At 35.4% G+C, this 26,981-nt stretch overlaps 1 protein-coding gene across 3 annotated transcripts in view; it reads right to left on the reverse strand.

Annotated features, from left to right (window-relative positions):
• The window catches only part of DGKB (diacylglycerol kinase beta), a 354,420-nt gene that overhangs the window by 243,510 nt on the left and 83,929 nt on the right, over window positions 1–26,981 (reverse strand). For all 3 annotated transcript variants that reach the window (XM_087712751.1, XM_087712753.1, XM_087712752.1), the window contains 6 exons: window positions 26,806–26,943; window positions 23,204–23,253; window positions 19,061–19,135; window positions 13,465–13,584; window positions 4,237–4,354; window positions 118–206 (listed from right to left, as the gene is read on the reverse strand). In XM_087712751.1, the coding sequence (XP_087568877.1) occupies window positions 118–206; window positions 4,237–4,354; window positions 13,465–13,584; window positions 19,061–19,135; window positions 23,204–23,253; window positions 26,806–26,943 (590 nt within the window). The remainder of the gene's footprint in view (window positions 1–117; window positions 207–4,236; window positions 4,355–13,464; window positions 13,585–19,060; window positions 19,136–23,203; window positions 23,254–26,805; window positions 26,944–26,981) is intronic.

A 26,981-nucleotide genomic window follows, 5' to 3' on the forward strand; every position in this document is an offset into this window, starting at 1 on the left:
GCCATCACAGATATATACATTGTCATAAATATATAAGTACACTACAGTCACAAATGCCTTGTATATACAAAAACACACATATGCACAAAAATTCCACAGACATGAATATCGACTTACTTCAGTATTCTTTTTTGATTTCATGTATGTTTTGATACAAGATGCTGGTGCTCTTGAGACACATCGCTCATGGACAGTGTACTTGCAAACTAAAGGAAAACATAATTATCATGAAAAGTTTTGCTAAATAAATATGGCCTGTTCATTGCTCATTCTTCTACAATTTATTTACAAAAAGTTATATCCAGTTAATTGTAAAACAGAAAAGATGGTCCAGTAAAGAAAATAACATTAGCGGAATTGGAAAAGAATCTAAGAGTTCTCTTCAATAGCAACTTTTGATTAAATCAGCCCTCACTAAGCTGTTCACAATAATTCCAAAATCAAATCAAATAAATAGAAGAAATGTAATTGGCAAATGCCAAATGTTTTCCTATCATTTGCCAAGATGAAGAAATCTATATTTTCTAAACTATAGGCATGAAAGCAGCTGGTACAACTGAATATGAAAGGCTTTCTCTAAATGGCTAATTAGTCTTATTTCTAGATAGTAGCTTGCTTATTTATTTATTTTATTTATTTATTTTTGATGTGTTGTCACTCTCCTCATTTCAGCAATTTAATTCCAACAATTGCAAACTTTACTATTTTCTAAGAAATGCAATATCTCCCTTTTCCATTCTAATAAGATTCAGATTTGATTTCACAAAACATCAACATTGATGGAAGTTATCTCTGTGACATAGATTTAACACTATATTGTATAAAGAGTAATGTAATTGCAGCAGTTGAGTTTATCTCAGAGGAATCGTTGCCTTATTTATTGAAGAACCAACCTAAATTAAAATAAAAAAGTAAAATTGTATGAGATAATAAAATCTCTCTTCCCATTTACAAATTCTGCTGCCTCTTCTTTTCCTTTTCTTCAGCTCAAACTAAGGAAACTAAAGTGTCAGGAAGAGTATCCAGTCTTTAAATGCTGAGCTCCATTCAGTTATCCTGACTCGATTCAAATTAAGGAACTATAGGGTTGTAAAAAGAAAAAGAAAACCTAAGGAAATGATATACAATCAAATCTAGTACTATGGAAAGTTATTAATCAATAGACCAAAGGAAGCAACTTAGTTGATGGCAGAGGTGTCCATCCCTAAAGTCTCTGTGATGTTTTGTTTACCACAGCATAATAACATTTCTACCAATATCTCAGAAATAATAAATTGACTATTTTAACTGACAATAAGGAATCAGATAAATCTATCCCATACCTGATGCCCATGTATGGATGGAAGACACTTACTAGCGTATTTTAATTTTCAAAAATTTAACACAACATCAAACAAGAATATTGAAAACAGAGAGATAATATAACATTTTGTTCCCGCTCTTTCCTTCCTCTAGCTACACTCTAAAATGGATAACTCTGAAGGAGAGCAGTTTTTAAAGTGACTGCGTTCACAATGTTGACAGGGATTCAAGCAAAGTTTCCTATGAAGCTGAATTTTAAATTAGTTCCCTTGCTTCAAGAATAGATGCATTTTTATTTATATCTGTACCAAAACCAAACTTTTGCCTTTTTCATGCTTTATCAGGGGAATGCCACAGAAAGGAGAAGAAACAAAATTATCACTAAGATTAAAAAATAATAAGAAAGCTAAATGCGGGACAAGAAAAAAGGTAAGTGCCACAGAAAGCTATGAGCTATGTGGGACCATGAGAAATGCCTCACGGACAGATTATGCTGAATTTTTGTATTGATTTGATGTACTACATTATCTTAATGGCAAAAACACACCTCATTGAAATAAATCAAAGCTACCTCACTTGTCTACTATTAATAAGCATTAAAACCTGTCTTTCAAGGAGAATTTAAGAGGACATCCTGAATTAGAAGGATGTATATACAGTATGTATGTGTACATACACATACACATACACATATACACATATATATTATTATATACCATATATATGGCCTAGCTGATAAAGGAAGAGATCCTGTGGCCTAGTGGCTAATATAACTGCCTGAGGTTTGATTCCCAGTAAGGGTATGGCTAGCTGATGAGAGTTAAATAGCTTGAAATAGTTCTATACTAGTCTCCCTTTATTTATTTATCAGCACAAATGCTATATATACACATACATACATACATACATACATACATACATACATACATACATACACACACACACACACACACACACACACACACACACACACAATACATAAATACATACACACACACACACACAAATACATACACACACACACACACACACACACACATATACATGGCTTTCTGGTATGCCCAGCTAATAGAAAGATTTAGAAATTGGTACAATGGAATTTGATGTGGAATTAGGTACAAATGATGATTATTGCTAAAAACTAAAAAAAACCTTACTAAAATGGAAGCAGGATGAACAAGTAAAAGACAGTATGATAATCTAGGTTAATTTTTGATATAAGATATTTCTTGAAAATGTTATCAATCTGAAGGTACATTTGTAAATCTTTCTGGGATATGTAAGAAATCTAGAGAATATTGGGACCAAATATGTATTCTGATTCTGAAGATTTTAAAGGTAAATCTACAACTGAAATCAGACCATTTCTTTCTGGGGTTAATGAACAAAAAGATTGAGATATGTTGCGGAAATGTCTTTTTATATATGATAACAACAGTTAGACTTGCTGTGCAAAGATGGAAGAATTTATAAATGCCTACATTGAACAAATGGAATTCCGTTAAACTGATGGAATTGACAGAGATGGCAAAATTAACAACTTCCAAGATCAACCAATTTTAATTTTACTTGGAAAACTCTCTTTGACTTTTTGCAAGAAACTGAGAGAAATGAAACTTTGATTTTGGCATTTGATTATTGGAATTATATGGAATTATAAAGTAACATAGTCTACCATTCATTTTAGTTGGATGTACTTTTATCTATATCTGTACAAAAGAAAGTTGGAAGATTCCCCTTTACTCCTTGCTTTACTTTTTCTTTTTATTGCTGTATTTACCTTGCTTTTTGTCTAATCTTTCATTTTTTTTCTATTTTCTTTTTCTTTAATTTTATTCATGTTGAAAATAAAATTGTAAATATAAAAAGGAATCATTAAAAGAAGACCAAAAGATCTGTGTTGTTTTTATTTTCTAGTAAACGGTAATGTGCCTGTAAGCCAAATCTGATTCAAGAGCAATTTAATAAGATGTACAGCACTTGGTCCTGGAATTTGAGTACCAGAATTGAACTGAGCTCACAGACCTTTCATACAACAATTTGCACTAATGAAATTGTGGAAGCTACCTTCATTTCACAAGTAATTAAGAATGGAAGGAAAGCTATTTTGTCAGTGCTGCTGTTAATTCAATTAAAGTCAGAAACTTTTCCTCTGCCCACCTTTATATTTAAAGATGAGGGAATGAATCATGATGGGATGGAGCGAATAAGAAATAAACATTGCTAAAACATAACAAATAAATAACAAAGCTAAATGACGGACAATAAAAAAGACTGAAAGTAAAGAAATACAATATAGCATAAAAACAGCAAACCCTGGCAGACGACTTACTTAAAATCTGATCTGAGCACTTTAACAAATATAGACATTATTTGTTAAGTTCCACAAAATGAGGCAATGGCTAAGCTTGCAGAGTCATGATTTCTAGCTGAGCAGTACCATCTAAAAGCTAAAATATATCAAGCAAGAGATATTGGTTTTAGTCCTCTACATAGCGTGATACAGAAACTAATTTTTGACTAGCAGAATTATTCTACTCTGGCAGAGTCGAACTGAACTGTAAGCCTCTTTCCATATACAGTAGTTTGCTGAGTATAACCTCAAGGCTCATTAAAATATGTTTTCCCATATTGCTTAGTTTTTTGTGTATGTGTGTGTATTTCTGTGTGTGTCTATTTGTTACATCCACATGAATCAATATACAGTAATTGTTTTATTGATCTGCTATACTAGATATTTACAAAGGGTGTGAACAACTGCATACACAAATTTGGGCAGCACCCAAGTACAATATTTGTCTTGATTGTGTCATTTAAGGCTGCCCACAATGGCCTAATCTAAAAGCTCTTGGTCAAAAAAACTCTGCCCTAATCAATCATTTTGTCTAGGTAACATTCAAAGCATTAACAGAATTAACCAGGATGCATACTCACAGGAACAAGAGAGACCCTGTTTGCCTAATCCTATGAGCATATTCAAACAGAGATTACAGTAGGCAGGCTTGTTGAAGTGCTTTAGTCTCCATACATGCTGCCCATCATCCTTCACATTCTGCAGAACACATAAAAAGAAATGGATTTCATTTAATGGCATAAACAGAAAAACCTTTAAGTGCCAATAAAAATTGAAATTGACTCAAGAACATAAAAGACAATCTGCTTCTTCATTTATTAATTTTCAAGTGATTACAACATAATTTTTCCAAAGAGACATGTAGAGATATGGTATCAAAACGGAAGACAGTGAGTGTGTGGCAGTGGAGCTGAAAACTGTAAAACTTTTTAGCATAAATTGTTAATAAAATGATTTGCCCAAGTAACATGCACATAAACATATTCTAAAACATTGGGGATTAATGCTTAAGGTTTATTCTGCTACAGCTACAAATTCAAGGGTCCCTTGCTGCACAGGGCTTTTTGAAAAATTATTATTTTAGTATTGGCTTTTATCTTTATCACAGGTTATGAATGAATAATGATGAAGGTTTAATGAAAACATTCTAATTAAAATTGTCACATCTTTACTTAGGTAAAACTAAATACAATAAATAAAAAGTCAAGAAGACAAGGCTTTCATAATAAAGTATTTGTCTGTTAAATAGAATGAATTAATTGAGGACTATATGACTATAACTAGTTAATTGCTGCTATTTATTCAAAAGAAAGGCCACTATATATGAACAGAACATATGGATCAATCTAATTGACATAAAATACAATATATTCATTTAGAATGTAGCATATTAGACTTCCTATCAAAGTGTTAAACAAGGGACTGCATATACGGACTTCTTTCAATCAGATCATTAAAAAAAATGTGTGCTTTTATATACGTTCTGGAATTCAAAATAATAAATACAATAAAATACAATATTTAAGCCTAGCATGTGTTATCCCATTTCAGTGTGGGTATTGAATACATATAGATTTTCTTTACATATTCTCTTGAGTAAAATTTTAAAATTATTTGCCCTGATCATTATTAAAGTCAAATGCTTTAGAGAAATGGAATGTTCCATAGCTAAAATAAAATGGAAGTGTTTTTGCTTCGTATATTTAGTTTTGGTAAGTAAAAGAAACAATGTCACTATTAATGAAACTAAAATATATAATGAAGGTTAATATCAGCAACATAATGACTAACTTTGGAAAATCAATGAGTACTACCAAAATATGGAACTTGACATTTTATAGGTAACACTAGCTTTATCAAATCTAGGCTTTAATTTTCCAAAGTAGAAAAAATATGTTATTGATGTTAAACAGTGGATTCAAAAGTTCCTTTTCCATTTTTAAATGTATTTACATTATAAAAACAAGAATATGAAGGAATACATTTCTGTTTAATTATATATGAAAACATTGAGCTAAATCCTTGTTAATATTATATCAAAATCTTTTTTTCTTCAGTTTTAGTTCACTTTACTATCCACAACTTCAATCTTTTTAAACTTTTTTAAAAAATGTATTTTGTTATGTAGAGTTTGTATTCTACTTACTGTATTTTTGTTATTCTAATTCACAAAAAAGTATTGCTTTGCTATAATACACATTTTAATTATGTATCACATTTTTAAAAAATGTTTACAAGCAAACTCCAGATTAAGAACAAGTTTCATTACTAAATCTGTCTTTAACTCAAAGTTGTATGTAAATTGAAACTGGTATTTATTACTATTACTATTCATTACTATTGTTATTAGTAATGAAAAATGGCAGACAACATATTACTTCCTTGAATCAATGAACCTCTGAAACTATGAAATTTTTCAAGAACAGCTGAAAACCATTAAAAGCAGGCTGTATATTAAAAATGCACAGCTTCAGTTGTTCATGAAAATATTGCACAGCTTTAGCCACTTTTATTCAAGGAAGGAGAATGCCACACACCATTTTCAGAGGTATACAGCACTTTGGATTGCCATAAATTGGATATTCTTAATCCAGAGACTGTACTCTGCCAAATGCCAATGCTGTAATATGGATTTTTATAACTGTCTCATATTATAAAAATATATTCTGTGTAGTTCCTTATGGATGGTAATATTTTTACTTGTTGCTTGTTAAGTTTACTGGAAATATGCTTGAGCCAAACGATTGCATTAAAACAATAGTTTAGTTTGAACGCATAGTCAATTGACATGGATTTGAGAACATTTCTGGTAGAAAAAATGTTTCGTGCCTTAAAAATGTAAGGTGTTGATCATGCCTTAAGTTATTCCGATATCTGACTGCTCAATCTCTGGATACATTTGGACACTGGAAGATTATATACTGAAGTTAATGGTTATGTTTTCCTTTTTCAACTTAAAGGAATAGTTAATATTTTTATACAACTTCTTCACTTGACTCAATGGAAACTGCAAAGTGCATTCAGAGAAATATAATGAACTCTCATTTTAATTTAATACACTTTATTTGATTTGGTATGGCTGCCCACTCCAGAAGACTCTAAGTGACTTACAAAATCCAAAACAACCAAAGCAGTGTAGAATCCATATACACAACTTGGGAATTTTTGTTACAAAGTATAAGTCAACCTCTTTTTTTAAACTTTGAAAAGAAGATAAATAATAGCAGGATATTCTTTACTTTCTCAAAGATATGAGAGTCTCAAACTGAGGACAGAATTAAACATGTTATCAGTTTGGAGTCATTGTGTTTCCATAAGAAATCCAAGTTCAGCTTCCCATGAATTCCATTGCCTCTTATCTATCAATTTTGCTTGATAGTTGCAGATCAAATTCTTGGGCAGGTAGCATATAATAAACTTTTAGTGCTTGGAACAACCCGTTCCTGTTACTTGCTGCCGACACTTGCTTTTATTTATTTTTTTAAGTTATAAACAGTTGGGATGGTTCATGTGGGTACCTCTACAGATTCTAATAGGTGTTTTGGAACATCTGACAGTGATCCCATGCACATAAACTTGGGGATATTTATATCAATGGGACATATGTGTTTGTATGTGTCTCTTTGTTGTGTGTCTGCGTGTGTGTGCATAAAATATTGTTTCAAGTAGGTACACAAAAATCATATTGTATGAAAATTGCTAAGTGAGGCTTTCCTCATCATTTTACTATTATGCTTTACATTTAATATTATTGTGGTTTTCAAATAAAAATGAAGAACCATATTATTTTTATTATATCTTCATCTAATAGTTTCTGAAAATTTTCTAAAAGAATTGCAAATGCTCCCTCCTGTGGAAAACCTAAAGAATAGCAATGAGCAATATGTTCTGATTAAGCAATTTTTGACTCTTATTACTCAAAAAGAGAGTTTAGTGGTTAGCTTTCATCCATTTTTATTTTTCACTTTCTTATGAATGTTTCCTATTTTCCAAAAATAATTTTTTGGGAAGGATACTGGAAAGGATACTGATGAGAAAATTTTTGTGAATAAAGGAAGTTGTAATAAATGTCTTTACTGGACCTACTCTAAGACTGGAAAAAAGAGAGGAAAATGGGTCTTTGGTTCTTCACACTTGTAGAATATCTGTGGATAATCTTCATCACAGAATTATTCATTTTCAAATTTGCATAAAAAGCACATACTGCTAACATTTTAAGTGTTCACAATATTTGTGGTTGTTGATAGTCACAATATCATATCCGATCCATCGCAACCCCATCCTCCAGGCCTTCCTGTCCTCTACCATCCCCCAGAATTTGTTTAAGCTCACGTCTAGTGCTTCATGACTCCCTCCAGTTACCTCATTCTCTGTCATCTTCTTTTGCCCTCAATCGTTCCCAGCATTAGCCTCTTCTCCAGTGAGCCCTTCCTTCTCATTAGGTGGCCAAAGTATTTGAGTTTCATCTTCTGGTCTTCTAAAGAGCAGTCAGGGTTGATCTCCTCTAGGACTGACCATTTTGATCACCTTGCAGTCCAAGGTTCTCTCAGGAGTCTTCTCCAGCACCAAAGTTCAAAGGCTCAATTCTTTGGCACTCAGACTTCCTTATGGTCTAATTTTCAGTCACACATTGCAACTGGGAAAATCATAGCATTGACTATATGCACTTTTGTTGGCAGGGTGATGTCTTTCCTTTTTAGTACGCTGTCTAGATTTGCCATAGTTTTCCTCCCCAGGAGCAAGCATCTTTTAATTTCTTGGCTGTAGTCCCCATCTGAGGTGATCTTGGAGTCCAGGAAAATAAAATCTGTCACTACCTCCATTTCTTCTCCATCTATTTGCCAGGAATTGAGATGGCCGGATGACGTGATCTTAGTTTTTTTAATGTTGAGTTTCAAGTTCCTCTTCACTTTCTGCTATTAGAGTGGTATCATCTGCCTATCTGAGGTTGTTGTTATTTCTCTCAGCAATCTTAATTCCAATTTGTGATTCATCTAGACTTTCTCATGATGTGCTCTGCATATAAGTTAAATAGGCAGGGCGACGGTATATAGCCTTGCCAAATTCCTTTCTCAATTTTGAACCAATCAGTGGTTTCATGTCCAATTCTCACTGTTGCTTCTTGATATCATATAGGTTTCTCAAGAGACAAATAAGATGGTCTGGTACTCCCATCTCTTTAAGACACAATATTTACTATATAACATATAAGCATTAGGTATTTATACTGAATATGTAAAAACTTTTGGTGCTTATATATTTATATACATTGCCAAATGAAGTAGAACTCTCCATTATTCTAGTCAAATTTATGGTCTAACAAAGCAGTGTTGAATGGTCCACAGGGAATGCACATTGACAATCATTGTGGCATTAATCTTGCTTAGCTAGATCATTCTCTATGGACCAATTCAGCTTCAAACTTTTTTATACTTGGCCCTAAATTTCCATAAGTATTTTTTTTTCCTTTTTAACGAGTCATCTGTTTAAAGCTTCAGTTGGCTGATTATAAAGTAACATCCCTAATGTATTTCTACAGCATTTGAAATAGCACATTGTTACAGCAAAATACTGCTGCAATGCAACCCTGACATCTAGTGGAGAAAGGGTAGTGGAGAAAACAGTTGAAATTCCAAACATATTCACTCCAAAAATTACTGAACATTTAGAAAGCTATATTCTTTTTTACCAAACTAAAATAGATGCTGTTGAAAACCTGTGGAGGATTTTAACACGGACATGTTTAAAAAGCAAATTAATAAGGAAATAGGTAGCTCAGAATAATTCTGGAATATACACAGAGAGAGAAACAATGAAGTCCCTTTCAAGTCCACTGCAGTGTCAACATCAACTCCCAAACAAATTTGGGTGGTTAAAACAAAAAAACATGCTTATTAGAAGAAAATACAACAGACCAAAAGGAACAATAAAAATTGTTCCAAAAGTGCTATAGAAATTGAATGAACATATTAGTTAATTAATGAAACAAAGCATGAAGTACAACACTAAAGTCAAAACAAAAGAACTCATCACCACCCTTGCTGCCACATTGTGGACCAGTGGCAGCTTCAGGGTAGACTTCAAGGGCAGCAAAGTAGAGTGCATTACAGTAATCCAACTATAAGATGATGAAGTCATGAATCTCTTTCTGAAGGGCTTTCTTTTCCAAAAATGGTACTACTTGTGATAAGATATACCTAGCGTATTTTTTGGAGTATAAGATGCACCTTTTTTCCACAAAAAACAGGGTGAAAATCTGGGCATGTCTTATACACTGAATACAGCATTTTTGGCTTCTGAAACCCCGCCCCTTCACCAAAATGGTCGTGCATAGCAGTTAGGAGGTTTGTAGAGTACTCCTGGGGTCTGGGAATGGCAAAAATGAGTGCAAAGGCCAATTTTCAATCCCCAGTCCCCAGGAGCATTCTGTGAGCCTCCTAAAGACTATGCATGCCCCCCCACCTTTTTTACAAAAAATGGGCCCGTTTTTGCAAAAAATGGGCCAATTTTTTGCTCATTTTGGGCCCCACCAGCCCCCAGGAGCACTCTACAAGTTTCCTACAGGCTCTGCATGCCCTTTTTTGACAAAAACAGGACTATTTTTTTGCAAAAACATTTTTAAAAAAATTTGTCTCTTCAAAATCTTAGTGCATCTTATACTCCAGTGCATCTATACTCTGAAAAATACGGTATCTTGGCCATAGCTTCTACCTACTCACTTGACTTGTCAGGATTTGAGATGTATAACTGGATTTCATCTGCATATTTATGTTAAACTAGAGTAGCATGATAGCCTACTGGTGAAGACGCTCGCCTCCCACTCAGAAGATTGAGAGTTCAATCTTAGGTAGTAGCAGATGTTTCCTAGGGCACAAAGAAAAGACATCTCCTGTGTAATCTGTGTGGTATCAGGAAGGGCATTGGGCCAATAAATGCTCAGTTCCATATAGTCACCCCAAATTAAGGAATTGCAATATTGTAAAAAAGGAGTTTTTTAAGCCAGCAAACTATGTCATCCAATGATTTCATGCAGATGTTCGTCAGCTGGGCAAAAAGTGTAAAACCCTGCACCACTCAAAAGTGAGGAGCCATGAGTGCTATTTCTCTCTGCCTGTCAACCCTGATCAAAGCTGGACACAGAAATTGAAAAGTCACTGTAAATTGGAATGTCAAGTTTCAGGGAAATGCTTTATGAGTTGGCATGGAACCTTCCACTTTGAAGCTGGTCCAAAATCATACCATGGTCAACAATATTGAAATCTAATGAGATATCTTGAAGCACAAGTATTAATGCACTCATCACAATTCTACCAGTTATCAACAAATATGACTAATGGAATCTTGCTACTAAACTCTGGCTTGAAACCCAATCAAAACAGATAAATTTAATCTGTTCACACCAGAGCTCACTGGAACTAAGTCTGAATGTCCTCTTCACCTTTCCTAAAATGGAAACCAGGCAATCATTTTCCATAATTGTTAATTCCAGCAATGTCTTATTTAGATAAATAAGATAACCCTTCCTTCAAAAAAGCAGACATCAATGCACTGACCAACCTGGAGGTGATCTCCTGAGTGACCATCTGGATGTTAACAAATTGATGGCCAAGCTAACTGACATACTTCATTGGAACACATGAGAAGAGCCAAGGTGGCGCAGTGGTTAAAAGCAGCACTGCAGGCTACTGCTAGATCAGCAGGTCAGCGGTTCAAATCTCACCGGCTCAGGGTTGACTCAGCCTTCCATCCTTCCGAGGTGGGTAAAATGAGGACCCAGATTGTTGGGGGCAATATGCTGACTCTCTGTAAACCGCTTAGAGAGGCCTGAAAGGCCTATGAAGCGGTATATAAGTCTACTGCTATTGCTATTGCTATTAAAACACAGGACCAAATTCATTCTAGATAATCATAGAAGGTCTGGTCTGGGTACCTTGATTGGACCTATCCAACTCAAAGCAAAGTTAAGTGATATTATTTTGTTTATTTATTTATATCTTGTCTTTATTATTTTTACAAACAACTCAAGAGGGCAAACATATCCAATACATCTTCTTCCTTCTGTTTTCCCCACAACAACAGCCTATGAGGTGAGTTGGATGAATGAAAGTAACTAGCTTAAAGTCACCCAGCTGGCTTTTACAGCAAAGGCAGGACTTTGCTGTCTTTACATGAACTAGGAGGGCTAACCATTTTCTAAGAATATTGCACACTAATACAACTGATTAAGTATTTCTAGAAATCACATGAAATCAACAGTAATATAGTTCACAAATTTTGATGAACTTCTTTTTCACAAAAATATGCAGCAGTTGCGTATTCCAGTACACCGCTGCCACAAGCATATTTCATGTAAAAAGCATCACATCTGAGAAATGCCATTCTCCTGTTATTTTGTCTAGCAAGAATGCCCACTGTCAAATTAATTAGCCTTCATAATCCCTTGACATTATTTCATCTAGCCAGCAAAGGACTATAAGATGGTTGGCTGATTTTGTAGTGTAGATGTCAAAGGCTTAGTAAATAAATTAATATTTTCAAAAGAAACATATTTGATCTCAATAATTTTAAATTAAACAACCAGAGCATTTGTGTAGAATGCAAACTATGTTTTTTCTACTAGCAAGTAACACCAAATATTTTTGGCTATGTAAATAAATTGTATTCATAATGCTGAAAATCTCACAAGAAGCTGAAGAGTTTATATTTGTATAAGGGAAATTTTAAGGATTTATTTGGTAAATATGTGGAAAAAATGAATATAATTAAGTTTGCGAATTAATAGCATAGTAGAAAAATACTTTATGACAGTAGTTGCATTATGCAAATATGATTTAGTTAATTAATCAGTTAAATACAATTGTATCGAATTTTAATTTAATTCTATGTCCTAATTGCAGTAGTAAGGGTGGCATATCAATGCAATTATAATAATTATTACTATTATTATCACTTAATTTTGCAGCTGCTCTGCAGAAAGATTTTTCCATTTATTTCAGTATGAGTTTTGCCTGCTGAGAAACTGGAAAAGTCCACACAAAAAAGAATAGTGAAAGGGATAGGAGAATAAAAGGTTGTAACTGCATTTATTTTATTTAAACCACTAATAACATATATGCCTCTATTTATTTATAGAGTTTATATATTTCAAAAGGTGAACTGTATCGGGGACGCACAAACACACACACACACACACACACACACACACACAGAGATAGATTACCTTTTAAAATACATAAATTACAAGTATATGTGTGTAAATGTGTAAATTAGACAATGAAATATTTTTATGAATTATCAATTCAGAATAAAACAATATATTGATGTGAATCAACCTATTGCAACATTTTAAAATAAAGCTTCATATCAGAAGGATTCTGGTTCAAATAAACAAACAAATGTGGTTCACTACAAGGATAACCCATTTAAATCTGACAGCCAGATCTAAATGGAAATAACCAATCCAATTCAAATGAATCTGACCAGAGTGGGATCCCATTGGGTTAACAACCGATTCATTGAACGCGCGCACAGACATTTTTTTAATAAAGATCTGTCAAGCTATTTTGAAAACAGTCCCTTCTTTAAAAGAAAAAAACATTAAAAATCAATTAATTTTTTAAGATTCAGTTTTCAGATTTACAAAAATAGTTTTTTTTTTTAAGATAGTAGCCCTAATACAGTATAACAAGGATGTTGAGAAATGTAACAGGGGAAGAAATATTTCTAAGTTATTATCTTCTTTTATGAAATTCTGGAATGCATACATGTTTTTAAGTTTGAAAGTTTATTACCACTAAAATGATTCTTACATTCTCTAATCCAAGCAACACTAAAAGTGGTATCGTAGTCATTCCCCCCTGAATCCATTCTTCCAAGGAAACTGTGCCATCATGATCATAATCAATTTCTTCCATCATCTCATGAAGAATCTGTTTTAATTAAAAAAAATTGATATGAATATTATGTAAATAATAGTTGTTTTACATTAAAATTGAAAGATAAATGTATTGTAAAATATCACTAAAATATTTTCATATTAAAAAAATATCAGGAAGCGGTATTTGTTTCAATTATTTTAGTGCAACCCGATGGAAGTCTAATAAAAATAAATCTAATCATGTATATCATTCTAACCTTAATTTTATTTTAATGTTCAAATAGAGCTTGAAAATGTAGCACTAAATAGTTTATATTTAGCTGTTTGATGGGGAACAAGATTTTGTAGATATGAATATGTGATCCTATAGCAAGAAAAGTCATTCTACATGAGTTGGCATTCTCATGTAATTTCAGCCTAAATGTACCTGTATCATCAAAACAAATTTCACAATGCCACCTGAAACAGTTTGCCTAACTCTGAAGCAGAAGTATTTATTTAAATATTACTGAGATTTTTATTAGAATAAATATGATTTAAAAAACCTTAAATGCTTTCAAGATATTTAATGTATACAATATGTATATACTTAATATTAGCAGAAGAAAAGTAATTTTCAAATACAATTAAAGTGGGAATGCTGCCTTGATGTTATTTTACCATATCCAAATTACCTTACATGCTGAAAAAATAAACTGGATGGAAAAATATGTTGCAAATATATATTTACATTATATAAATATATATTTGCAACATATAAATATATATAATTAGTCAAATAGAGTCTTGGACTTTAAGAGAGCTAATTTCAATAAACTTAGAAAGAGTTTGGGAAGGATTGCATAGATGAGAATCCTCAAGGTGAAAATAACTCAAGAAGCTTGGGAAAATTTGAAAAGTGGGATTATAAAAGCCCAGTATAGCATAATACCAATGAAGAAGAAAAATAACAGCTCTAAAAAGAAATCAGTGTGGCTGCATAAATAACTCTCCGAGAGATTGACTGAACAAAGTATAAAAAGTGGAAAGAGAGGCACATAACTAAGGCAGATATCAATGAATAGCCCGAGCCTGCAAAGATGAGTTGAGAAAAGCTAAGGCTCGCAATGAGCAAAGACTTGTAACAAAAGTAAAAAAATAACCAAAAAAGCTTCTTCCAATTTGTTAAAAACAAGAAAAAAGTCAAGGAAGCAATCCATTGTTGGGAGAAAGTGGCAAGAAGGTAACAAGCAACAGGGAGAAAGCAAAACTAAGTAACTCGTTTTTTGCATCTGGCTTTACACAAAGGGAAAAACAGTCCAATCTATCGAAAACAGCACCACAAAAAACAGATTAGGAACACAAGTTAAAATAGGGAAGAAAATGGTAAGTGAGCACCTGTCTACCTTAGACAAGTTCAAATCACCAGGACCAGATGGATTACACTCCAAGGTTCTGAAGGAACTAGCAGATGAGGTCTCAGAACAACTGAACTATATCTTTCAAAGATCCTGGAGCACTGGGAAAATGCTAGAGGACTGGAAAAGAGCTGATGTAGTTCCCATCTTCAAAAAAATAAAAAAAGACCCAGAAAACTACACACCTATCAGCCTGACCTCAATACCAGGGAAGATCCTGGAAAAGATAATCAAGCAATGAATCGGTGAACATCCAGAAGCAAACAAAGTAATAACCAAAAGCCGACATGGATTGGTCAAAAACAGATCATGCCAGACTAATGTTATTGTATTTTTTGATAAAGTAACAAAACTAGTGGACCACAGCAGAGGTGGGTTGCTACTGGTTCTCACAATTCAAACTGGTTTCCTGGTTGCTGCAGGGTTTGGGGGGGGGCATTTTTAATCTTCTGCATATGTGAAGACCTATTTATAGGCAACTGCGCATGCGTGAGAGAAGTGAGCACTCACGGATAAATCACACATGCACTGAACCAGCAGTAACGCCAGCAGCAGCTGACCCCTGGACCAGAGGAATATAATTTACTTGGACTTCAGTAAGGCATTGACAAAGTAGACCATAATCTACTACTTGATAAAATATAAAAAAGGGGGTTAGTCAGCATCACCACCAGATGGATTCGAAACTGGCTGACCAACCACACTCAATGTGTAATCCTCAATGCCACTGCATCTACATGGAGGGAGGTATTCAGTGTGCTATGCCAGGACTCTGTTTTAGGCCCAGTATTCTTCAACATATTCATCAATGATTTGGATGAGGGAATAAATGGGGAACTCATCAAATTTGCAAACAACACTAAGCTAGCAAGAATAGCCATCACTCTGGAAGACAGGTTTAAGATACAGAAGGATCTTGACAGACTTGAACATTGGGTGCTATCTAACAAAATGAAATTCAATGGGGGGAAAAGTAAGGTTCTACATTTAGGGATGAAAAACGAAATGCACAGGTACCACATATGTGTACCTTGCTCAATAGTGGTGACTGTGAGAGGGATCTTGGAGTCCTAGTGGACAATCACTTAAATATGATCCAGCAGTATGCTGCAGCTGCCAAAAAAGCCAACACAATTCTAGGCTGCATAAACAGAGGGATAGAATCAAGATTACATGAAGTGTTAATACTGCTTTATAATGCCTTGGTAAGGCCACACTTGGAATATTGCATCCAAATTTGGTTGCCATGATGTAAAAAAGATGTTGAGACTCTAGAAAGGGTCAGAGAAGAACAAGAAAGACGAAATATATTTAAGCATTATATTTAATTTAATTACATTATATTTAAGATTAGGGGATTTGAAGATAAAATACATAAAGAACGGCTGCTGGAACTGGATATGTCTAGTCTTATGAAAAGAAGGATCAGGAGTGACATGATAGCAGTGCTCTGAAATCTCAGGGGTTGCCACAAAGAAGAGGGAGTCAAACTATTCTCCAAAGCACCTGAGTTCAGAACAAGAAGCAATGGGTGAAAATTAATCAAGGAGAGAAGCAACTTAGAACTAAGGAGAAATTTCCTGACAGTTACAACAATTAGGGTTAGGGTTAAGGTATCAGTGGAACAACTTGCCTTCAGGCTTAGTTGTTCAACACTGGAAGTTTTTAAGAAGAAATTAGGTAATCATTTGTCTGAAGTGGTATAGCGTTTCCTATCTAAGCAGGGGGTTGGACTAGAAGACCTATAAATTCTTTTCCAACTCCATTATTCTATATTAGTCTTTCTTATTCTGTGATAGAGTCAAAAATGATTCAATAAATTTCATCCAAGTTGTCCTGCCCATCAACTGTGACAATTCTGCATGGTTAATATATAACAACGTGCAAAAATCTTTATAAAGATTTGCAATGAATTGTAAGCCTCATTAAGTGTTCTGGCATAGAGTTAGTATATGCGTATCATTTGTATAAAAATCTAATCAGACAAAAACTGTTTAATCCAGGATGTTGCCCCTGGGGATGTGGACAAGGCCATAAGAGCTGTGAGTGCCTCCACCTGTGTACTGGACCCGTGTCCCTCCTGGCTGGTTGCCAACAGCAGTGAGGTGACACGAGGCTGGATCCAGGCGGTCGTTACCGCCTCCCTTCGGGAGGGGCACTTCCCCTCCGCACTTAAAGCGGCGGTGGTGAGACCCCTCCTGAAGAAACCATCTTTGGATCCAGCCGTTCTCAACAATTACCGTCCAGTCTCCAACCTCCCCTTTGTTGGGAAGGTTGTTGAGAAGGTGGTGGCCTTCCAGCTTCAATGGTCCTTGGAGGAAGCTAGTTACCTTGACCCCTTCCAGTCCGGCTTCAGACCTGGTTACAGCACAGAAACCGCTTTGGTCGCATTGACCGATGATCTCTGGAGAGCCAGGGATGGAGGCCATGCATCCATCCTGGTTCTCCTCGACCTCTCGGCGGCTTTCGATACCATCGACCATGGTATCCTTCTGCGACGACTGCGGGAGGTGGGGGTGGGAGGCACTGTTTTGCAGTGGTTCTCCTCCTACCTCTCGGACACGTCGCAGTCGGTGTTGGTTGGGGGGCAGAGATCGACCCCTAGGCCCCTAATATATGGGGTGCCGCAGGGTTCGGTCTTATCCCCCCTACTATTTAACATCTACATGAAACCGCTGGGCGAGATCATTCGGAGGCACGGGATAAAATACCATCAATACGCGGACAATACCCAGTTGTATCTGTCCGCCCCGTGCCAACTCAATGAAGCGGTGGACGTGATGAACCGGGGCCTCGAAGCCGTTAGGGACTGGATGAGAGCTAACAAACTGGTACTCAACCTGGACAAGACTGAGTGGCTGTTGTGTTTCCCTCCCAATAATTTGGCTAGTGTTCCATCTCTCAGGCTGGGGGGCCAAATTTTACACCCCTCAGACAGGGTTCGCAACTTGGGAGTCCTCCTGGACCCACAGCTGACCTTTGACCACCACCTGTCGGCTGTGACCAGGGGGGCATTTGCCCAGGTTCGCCTGGTGCGCCAGTTGCGACCCTACCTGAACCGGGAGGCTCTCACAACGGTCACTCGGGCCCTTGTGACCTCTAGGCTGGAATACTGCAACGTGCTCTACATGGGGCTGCCCTTGAAGAGCATCCGGCGGCTTCAGCTAGTCCAGAATGCGGCCGCACGAGTGATTGTGGGCGCACCGCGGTTCGCCCACATAACACCTATCCTCCGCGAGCTGCACTGGCTACCTGTTGACCTCTGAGTGCACTTCAAGGTGCTACTTACCACCCATAAAGCCCTCCATGGTAGTGGATCTGAGTACTTGAGAGACCGCCTCCTGCCAATTACCTCCCTACGACCTATTAGATCGCACAGATTAGGCCTCCTCCGAGTTCCATCCGCCAGTCAGTGTCGACTGGCAACTACGCGGAGGAGAGCCTTTTCAGTAGTAGCTCCGACCCTTTGGAACGATCTCCCCGTGGAGATTCGCACCCTCACCACCGTCCAGACCTTCCGCACAGCCCTCAAGACCTGGCTATCCCGTCAGGCCTGGGGATAAAGATTCTAATCCGTCCCCACCCGAATGATGAATGAATGTTGTGTTCTACTTTTACTTATGTACTGTCTTATGTCTCGTCTTGTATTCCCCTCCCCATAAATTGTGAGCCGCCCTGAGTCCCCTCAGGGAAAAGGGCGGCCTATAAGTAATAAACAAATACAAAAAAAAATACAAAAAATCCTGTTTACTACATTCAGCAACTGATCCGCAAACTTTCCACTAGAAATTTCTTGAATGCTTGTTCTGCTAAAATGCTTTAGTTCTCCTTATTGATATAATCCATTTTATTTTAAGAAAAGAAATTCTGTTATTGATTGATCTAAACAATACTATATTTTCCATATTGTCTTTATATTAGTGACACTTCTTTGATTGCTCATATTTATTTGTCTTTAATATTGAGGCTCAAATATGATGAGCAAACATATTTTTCCAGTTTTTTGTAGTCCATTTCAACATTGAAGAAACCAAACAAAGCTTCTACAAACATAATATTAATCAAATTATATAGAACAGTTCTTTAATATTTCCATTGCTAACTAAATAAATGACCTGCCGTGATGCTTACTGGACTGAGTTCAGTGACATCCCATTCAAGATATTCTGCAACATGCATCATTTGAGTAATGATGTTTTCAAGTTCCTGGACACAAAAGTAAAACACAAAGAATCTTGTTAATTAAAAGTCATTTTCTTTTTCTGGAATTCTACTGAATGATAATATAAACTAAAAGAGGACTTCATACTTTAAATAACATTTTGGGTTAGGAATATTTAGAAATAGCTAAATTTAGATATATCATTGTCAAGTTCTAATGTGAGCCTTTAGAACACACTAAAATTAAGCAAATATTTTTATAATGTTAAAAATATTTTTTTTTTAAAAAAAGCAAGGTAAGCTAAAGAAGTTTGGCTTTAACTCACATTTCCAACAGCTTTTACCAGTAAGTTGCATTTGAAAACTGCTACTTGTGCCTTCTCAAGAAAACTTAATTGATGAATCATACTAACCATTTTTAAAGAGTACTTTAAGAGTACTACCACTACGTATACCTTGGCCAATGGATCTTAGTAGAAGGTGATACAATAGAGGAAATTCAACTGCATGTTTGGTTGACAGTTATTTGACAAGATAAGAGTAATTTTCAAGAACAACTTCCCACTATGCCTGAAGAAAAAAGTTTTTGATCAGTGTGTTATTTTAACATATGCCAATGAAACATAAACTCTAACCTCAAAATCAATACATAAGCTACAAGCTGTGCAAAGAGCCATGGAAAGATATTTGGCATAACAAGATAAGATAGAATGATCTGGATGTGGATTAGAGAACAAACAAAAGTATACAATATCATCAAGAGATTAAAAGAATTGAAATGGAAAGGAGGTGGTCACATACCAAGAACAACTGGTGGCAAGTAGACCAAGGCAGTCATAGAATGGATCCTATAGGGATGGATTGCTCGTGGCATTACTAACAGTTCAGTGTATGCAAAAATTTTGCACACCACACACACACGTTTTACTCACTCACGTGCCAGTGCGCATTTGTTCATAAATAGGTGTGCACATACACAAAACATTAAAAAATGGGGGAAAAATAAATTTGTGCAATGAAAATTGTTCTGTGTATGCGCAGAACAAAAAGTCAAGATAGGGGCGCCGTAGGAGAACCAGTTCAGGGGCCTGGCAGGCCTAGGTCACTGCCAGTTCCAGCAACCCCGGCTACCAAACCACTACCAGTTCGGCTGAACCAATCTGAACCAGTAGGAATCCACCACTGATCCCACTTGATAAAAAGTATCCATAAAATACCTAAAACAAGATAAATTGATGACATCAGCAAGTATTGTGGGCCCAATTGGAAAAAGAAAGCTCACACCTGTACTGGTTGGAATCATGAGAAAGAAGTCTTCATTGTGCAGTGAACAGACTATGGCTAAAACAATGATGATGATTATGATTCTTTAAGAGTATAGCAAAGTCCAAATATTATCATGTTATAAGATTTCCCTTAAACCTAGTCAGAAAGACGAATGCTTAGAACTAATGGAAACTGAAGTCCATTTCTACAAACAAAGAATACACAATAATTTGGGAAGTCTGAAAATTGTCTGAATAGAGATTAGTCTAAAATAAATATTGCTTTCAATGTTACAATTCTATGATTTGTAAACATTCAGAAGGTCATGGCATCCAAGAGCAATTTGAGTGTCAAGCTGAATAGAAATAGTAGCTAAGTCAAGTTAATCAACATCTAATTTATTAAAATAATAATAATGAGGATTTATCTAAATTATGAGAAATGTCAGCATTATCAGGTAAACCAGACAGGAAATACAGCCATATAAGCTAATTCTACTTTATTGTAAAGCTACACTAATATAATATACATTCCGTCCAGCCATACATAGTTATGGGTTATGTTCCCTGTCATGAATGCCAACAAGATAACAAGGAAGAGCCTCTTTCAGGGACTTGAAATGGAGCATGAAGGAGAGGAACATCTGTAACTGATGTTGGGGGGTTCTGAACCAAGAGAATGGGCAAGAACTTAAGAAGGGCCAGAGAAGTGATCAGATGAGTGACTGGATTACCACGGAAAGGAAGACTGCAGCCAAGAGACTCAAGCCAGCCAGAAGCCAAGGGTAGAGAAGGGACACCGTAACCAATAAGCAGGGATGAAGAGGAAAGAGGTGCAATGAAGAGTCAATGGGTCTACTCATGAGGAGGTAGCCTTGCCCCTCTTAATGTTTTGCATCAACTGGCGGCTATTTACCCCTGCATGTGGAGCAGAGAGACACTGAGAATATCTCTTCTGTTTCTGATTGTGTGTTTGTTCAGCCAACATATATCTTGCCGTCCAACTTTGCCTTTGTTTCTGTACTTTGGACTTTGCCTTGTGGACCTTTGAATTCAATTTTGGCTTGTGGGATTTGTATTTTGAACCATGCACTTGTCTTTGCTGGATTTGTTCTGTGTTTTTCATGACTTGGAAAACTGGACCCAATAGGTCTTGCTCTGGTTCCTACATAGGTAGTCCCAGGGAGTACCATTTGTAGTGGTAAAGTCTCAGTACAGACTTGTGATGTGCACATGTGTGAGTAGGACACTCTCTGTTATTTGACCATTCCTAGGAAGAATCTCATCACCCAGTCTCTCAATCTCTTTACAAATATTACAAAAGTAAAGAGAACAAGTTTAATTTTGATATTTTTTGCTATGCTTATTCTTTTTATTTTCTCATTCATAAGATTTATTTTTTTGTAATGAATTAAATCAAAGATGTAAAAGTAGAAGCTGCACATAAAACTTGCTGTTTCACATACAATACGATATATACCCTCTGAAATTGCAGTTTATGGCAATAGAAAAATACTATAAATACACAATATTGTTCTCTTTGAAACACCAGCTGGGAATATGTGATAGAATATAAATTTATTCTTGGAAGCCTATTTAAATGAAATACGTATATTGATGTTATACTATACTAATCAGTATAAAAAGAAAAAAGAAAACTCTTAAGTATTTTAGAAAGTAATTAATATTAGGACGCTGTCTTTTTTTAATCATCACATCATGATTCCAGACTAATTTGCTCTTTCATCTTGCCGAACTTAATGGAACCAATTAATAGAACTCTCTAATTACAAAATTATGAGATCCCCAGAGAAATCCCCTAACACTTACATGGTTAATTTTTAGGTGTTAGTCAAAGACAATCTAATATTTAGATTTTTAAATCCTTTTTGCATATCCTATATTGTGGCTTATTTCTATGATAGTTCTGTGATGTTTACTTTAATCTGACTATTTTGATTTCTGCTTTTATCTGATGTTTTGTTATGCTATTTTGCTTTTAATATCTTTTGAATTTTAGCTCATTCTTTTGTTGTAGATGGCAATATGGGTTATAAACTTTAAAATAAGAGTTATCATCAAGTACTCTTAATTTAAGTTAGAACTAAAGTCATTTCTGTGCAGAAGCCTAAGATACTTATGACTTTTGTTAAAGATGACTATAGATCAGACATTGAAATTGCTTTGAAGCTGTAAACAAACAAACAAAAAAGGTTGAAAAAAATATCAGAGATACAAGCAACCAAGGGCAATGACCACCCAAATGAAATTAGTGCAGGAAGTCATAACTGCAGCTGTGTCTTCACTAAATCAGAATGGAACACTTGAAATTGTTCGCACTGAGGAGCTTAAAATGGAAGACAAACATTATTTTTGAATCCCAGCTGGGAAACAGAGGTAGCATTTAGTTGAGAGTGGGAAGAATACAGCATTGTTCCTGGTCTCTGGAACAGGTGGATAACCATTCTGGCAATGGCAAACAGAGCATGCAAACAGTATAACTATTCCCCAATGCAATTTCAAAAACTACATCTTACTAAACTATTTATTGTATTTCCAGGGTATACTTCCTGATTTGTTATTTTAGTATTGATTGTCTGGTATTGTGGTTAAGATATCAGGCTGGAAGATTGTGAGTTCTAGTCCAACTTTAATCATGGCCAACTGGCTGGATAACTTTTGGTCAGACAGTATCTCAGCCCACCTCACCTCGCAGGGTTGTGGTTGTGCGAAAAATAAGAGGAGGAAGGAGTAGGTAAGTTTGCCACATTGAGTTATTTATAAAAAAACAATCAAAGCATAATAATAAATAAATATTAAAATATGCTGTTTTATTTAATAAAATTACCGAATTATCCAGGTAGCCATTTCCATCTGTGTCATACAAGCGAAACATAACTAAAGAGAAATAATAAATTAAAATTATTGTGTGGTAAAGAATTAAAATTATATTTATAACATAAGTAATATAACAACTACTAAATAAGAAATCAATTCTAAGATAAATAATGCTGACAAGAAAAAGTAACACATATTATCATTCTATTCATCACCACTTTATAGTAATGTAGATTCAGTCTTAAGATTCAATCTTTTATTTTAACTAAGACAGGATTGTTGGAAAAATACATGTACATACAACTTCTTTTTAGTTTTCAGGAACATACTGAAATTATTTAATTAGTAATTAAATAGCAAATTCTAAGTAGGTAAAATATCCAGTATTTCAAAGGAAGAGAATGGATTATTATAATGAGCTAACAAATTTTTCCTCATAGAATACACCACATTGTCATAAAAGTGTAAGTTTCTAATATCTAAATAGGATGATCACAAAAAGAAACAAAGTATGTATTCTTTTTCTCACATATTACTTGCATATGTTATCCAATTGATATATTTTTTTAAAAAATATAGATGATAAAAATCTGATTTGCATAAACCAGTCTTAATATTTATATGTTACATATTTGTATTAAAGATACTAGATTACTATTCTCAGAAAATATACTGTTTGAAATCTGATCTCTCAACTTGCAATGGAACTGAATATCCAGCAGATAGAGCCTACTGTCTATATCTTAGCATACATAGTTATAAATGTTATATGTTGCTGCTTTAATGTACAAAGATGTGTTAGAAAAGTTATGGTTTCAGAACTTAGTGAATGGGTCATATTTTGTTGCTGTTATTCCATTGTTCTGATTCTTTGTGAGCCAATGAACTATATTTGTCATGGTGGTCTGTCAATAACTCAATAATGTATCATGACTTCTTTTTTATTTCTTTGTATTTTTCTAAATTTTGGAGCCTTCACTAAATATTTTTGTTTCTATGTTAGGTGTCCAAAATAATTAAGTTTTAGCTTCATTATTAATGTTAAGCTGTATAGGTATAATTCAAGTATTGAGCAATTTGTTCTTGCTGTATAAGGCAAGAACAACAATCTTCTTGAACATCATAGTTCAAAGACATCAGTCTTTCTTTATGCAGCCTTTCTTATAGGCCAGTACTCATAACCATATATTATGACTGGAAAAACTATCGCCTTGACAAAAGCTAGCTTTTTTGGTGATGTAATTTATCTATACTTCAATGTAGAATCTAAATAAAACTAGAAGTATTATGCATTGCAACTTCAGAATGCAATAAATGGATGAATTTTTGTAGCATTATATATTTAAACTTTTAATGGATTTAATGGGAAAGAGAAATGTAGACATTCATAACTTATTATAAATGAGACCACTGTGCTGCTTAATATTTTATGGATAAATATGATGGATTACAGGCCTGATTTTCTTGGTTTTCTTGTTTGTGATTTTATTATAGTTGTGGAGTAGCCAGGTTAATGTTTAACAAGATGGGGAGCCATATAATACTTTTAATAATAAATAAATCAACAAATAGTGGTTTGATTAAGTTCAAATACTAAACACATTTCATGAATTTATGCTTGCTGTCATAATAAAAATATTGGCCTGTATAATTCACTTTTTATCTTTTAAATAATATATGAAATTCTGCAATACCAGTAACATAATATTTTTACAAGGTTTTTAGGGGTTTTATTTGGATTGTTTCCATTTTACTATGTGAAAATGAAGCTGCAACAGCATGCAGGAAAACGAGTAGCAGAAAAGTTAGAGGAAACCCCATGTTCTGCCACTCCTTCTACCAACACAGCATTAGATAATTAATAACCCAGGTGTCATAATTGTACCTGTGCATGATCAGACATTGATAACTGTGCACAGCTACATTTTGAAAATAACTGACATATTATTACTCAAAATTAAACTTTTTGGTGAAAAAAGGAAAATATATGTTTCAGAACATTTCTATACATTAAAATAAAAACAAAATATTAATTACAATGGCCATTTTTCCTATGTTTATTAAATCAAAGCCATTTCAAAATATTGGAGAAAACTGTTAGTTCCTCATACGTCACTGACAAATCTAAGAAAAGTATTTTGTATTATGAAACATTCTTGATGACCAAGAGAGGCATGCAAGGTTTTTTTGACCATCAAAGCTGAATAGAAGTTGAATACAATAAATTTATTCCTTGAAAAAATGCTAAACACTAAGGATACAACATAATAATCTACAACAGTGATGGCTAACCTTTTTGCCATTGTGTGCCAAAAGCAGAGGGAGTACAGGGGGAAAGGTTTGTTCACACGTGTGCCCACATAATTCTATGCAACCTACCCCTGCGCATGCAACCTCCTCCCGTGCTCCCTCCGCTTTTGGCACGCAATGGCATGGTGGACCTGTTTTCCACCCTCCCTGGGCTCCAGACTCTTTCGAGGAGCCTGGGCAGGGCAAAAACGGCCTTGCCCGCCACCCCGGAGGCCCTCCAGAGGCCAGAAATGGCCCATTTGCAGACTTCCGGATGGATTGGAAGGTCTGTTTTTCGCTCTTCCCAGGCTTTCTAGGAGCCTTTCTCGGACCTTGGGGAGGACAAAAATGGCCTTCCCACCCCTGAAGGCCCGCCGAAAGCCAAAAAGGGCCTGTTTGCCAACTTCTGGTCAGACCAGAAGGTCCATTTTTCAACTCTCCCCAGGCTCCAGAACCTTTCTAGGAGCCTGAAGAGGGAGAAAATGGCCTTCCTCACCCCCCCCCCTCAGAGGCCCACTGGAGGCCAAAAACAGATTGTTTCCCAACTTCTGGTAGGGCCAGAAGGCCCAAAAATCAGCTTGCCAGCACGTGCACCGATATGGCTCACACGTGCCATAGGTTCACCATCATGGATCTAAAAGACAGATCCAATGAACTCAGTGGAATTGACTTCTAAACATATAGATAGTATTAATTAATTAACTAACTAACTAACTAACTAACTAATTTCTCTAGCCTGGTTACTAAACCACTGATACTGGGTGGCTTACAATTCTAAAGTGACCTGGGTACCTGAGAGACCGCCTCCTGCCAATTACCTCTCTCAGACCAATTAGATCGCACAAGTTGGGTCTCCTCCGGATTCCATCTACCAGCCAATGTCGGCTGGCGACTCCCCGGGGGAGGGCCTTCTCTGTTGCAGCTCCGGCCCTCTGGAACGAGCTCCCTGTTGAGATCCGGACCCTTACTACCCTCCCGGCCTTCCGCAAAGCCACCAAGTCCTGGCTGTTCCAGCAGGCTGGGGGGAGCTGAGAAGCATCTACCTCCACAGAAATTGTGAATGTTGGTTTTGTTTTTAATATGTTGTCTTTGTCTCGTTCACCCCTTTCCCTTGTCTTTTGTGAGCCGCCCGGAGTCCTCTGGGAGTGGGCGGCATACAAGACAAATACATAAATAAATAATAAATAAATAATAAAGTTATATTTTCTCAAATGTCTAAAACTTATTTTAATTTTCAAAGTTATGACAATTAAATACATACATGAACAAACTGAAAGTGACTGGAAACAAACAACATGGGATTGTTTCACATGAAATACATACATTCTAGTTTGTCTTCAGGTCTCCCTCTTTCAAGAAGGGAAAGATAGCAAACAATATCTTTCAACTGGATTACTTCTGGTATATGAATTGTGGAAAGATGTTGAGGATGTGTAGTTATGCTTTTAGCAATTCGCAAGCCTGAAATAATATTCATACTGTTTATTTATATAACAAGA

This window comes from Thamnophis sirtalis, unplaced genomic scaffold (genome assembly GCF_051295495.1).
Source record: "Thamnophis sirtalis isolate CommonGarterSnake01/CBP01778 unplaced genomic scaffold, rThaSir2_p1.2 scaffold_4, whole genome shotgun sequence".
In the NCBI taxonomy this organism is placed as follows: domain Eukaryota; kingdom Metazoa; phylum Chordata; class Lepidosauria; order Squamata; family Natricidae; genus Thamnophis; species Thamnophis sirtalis.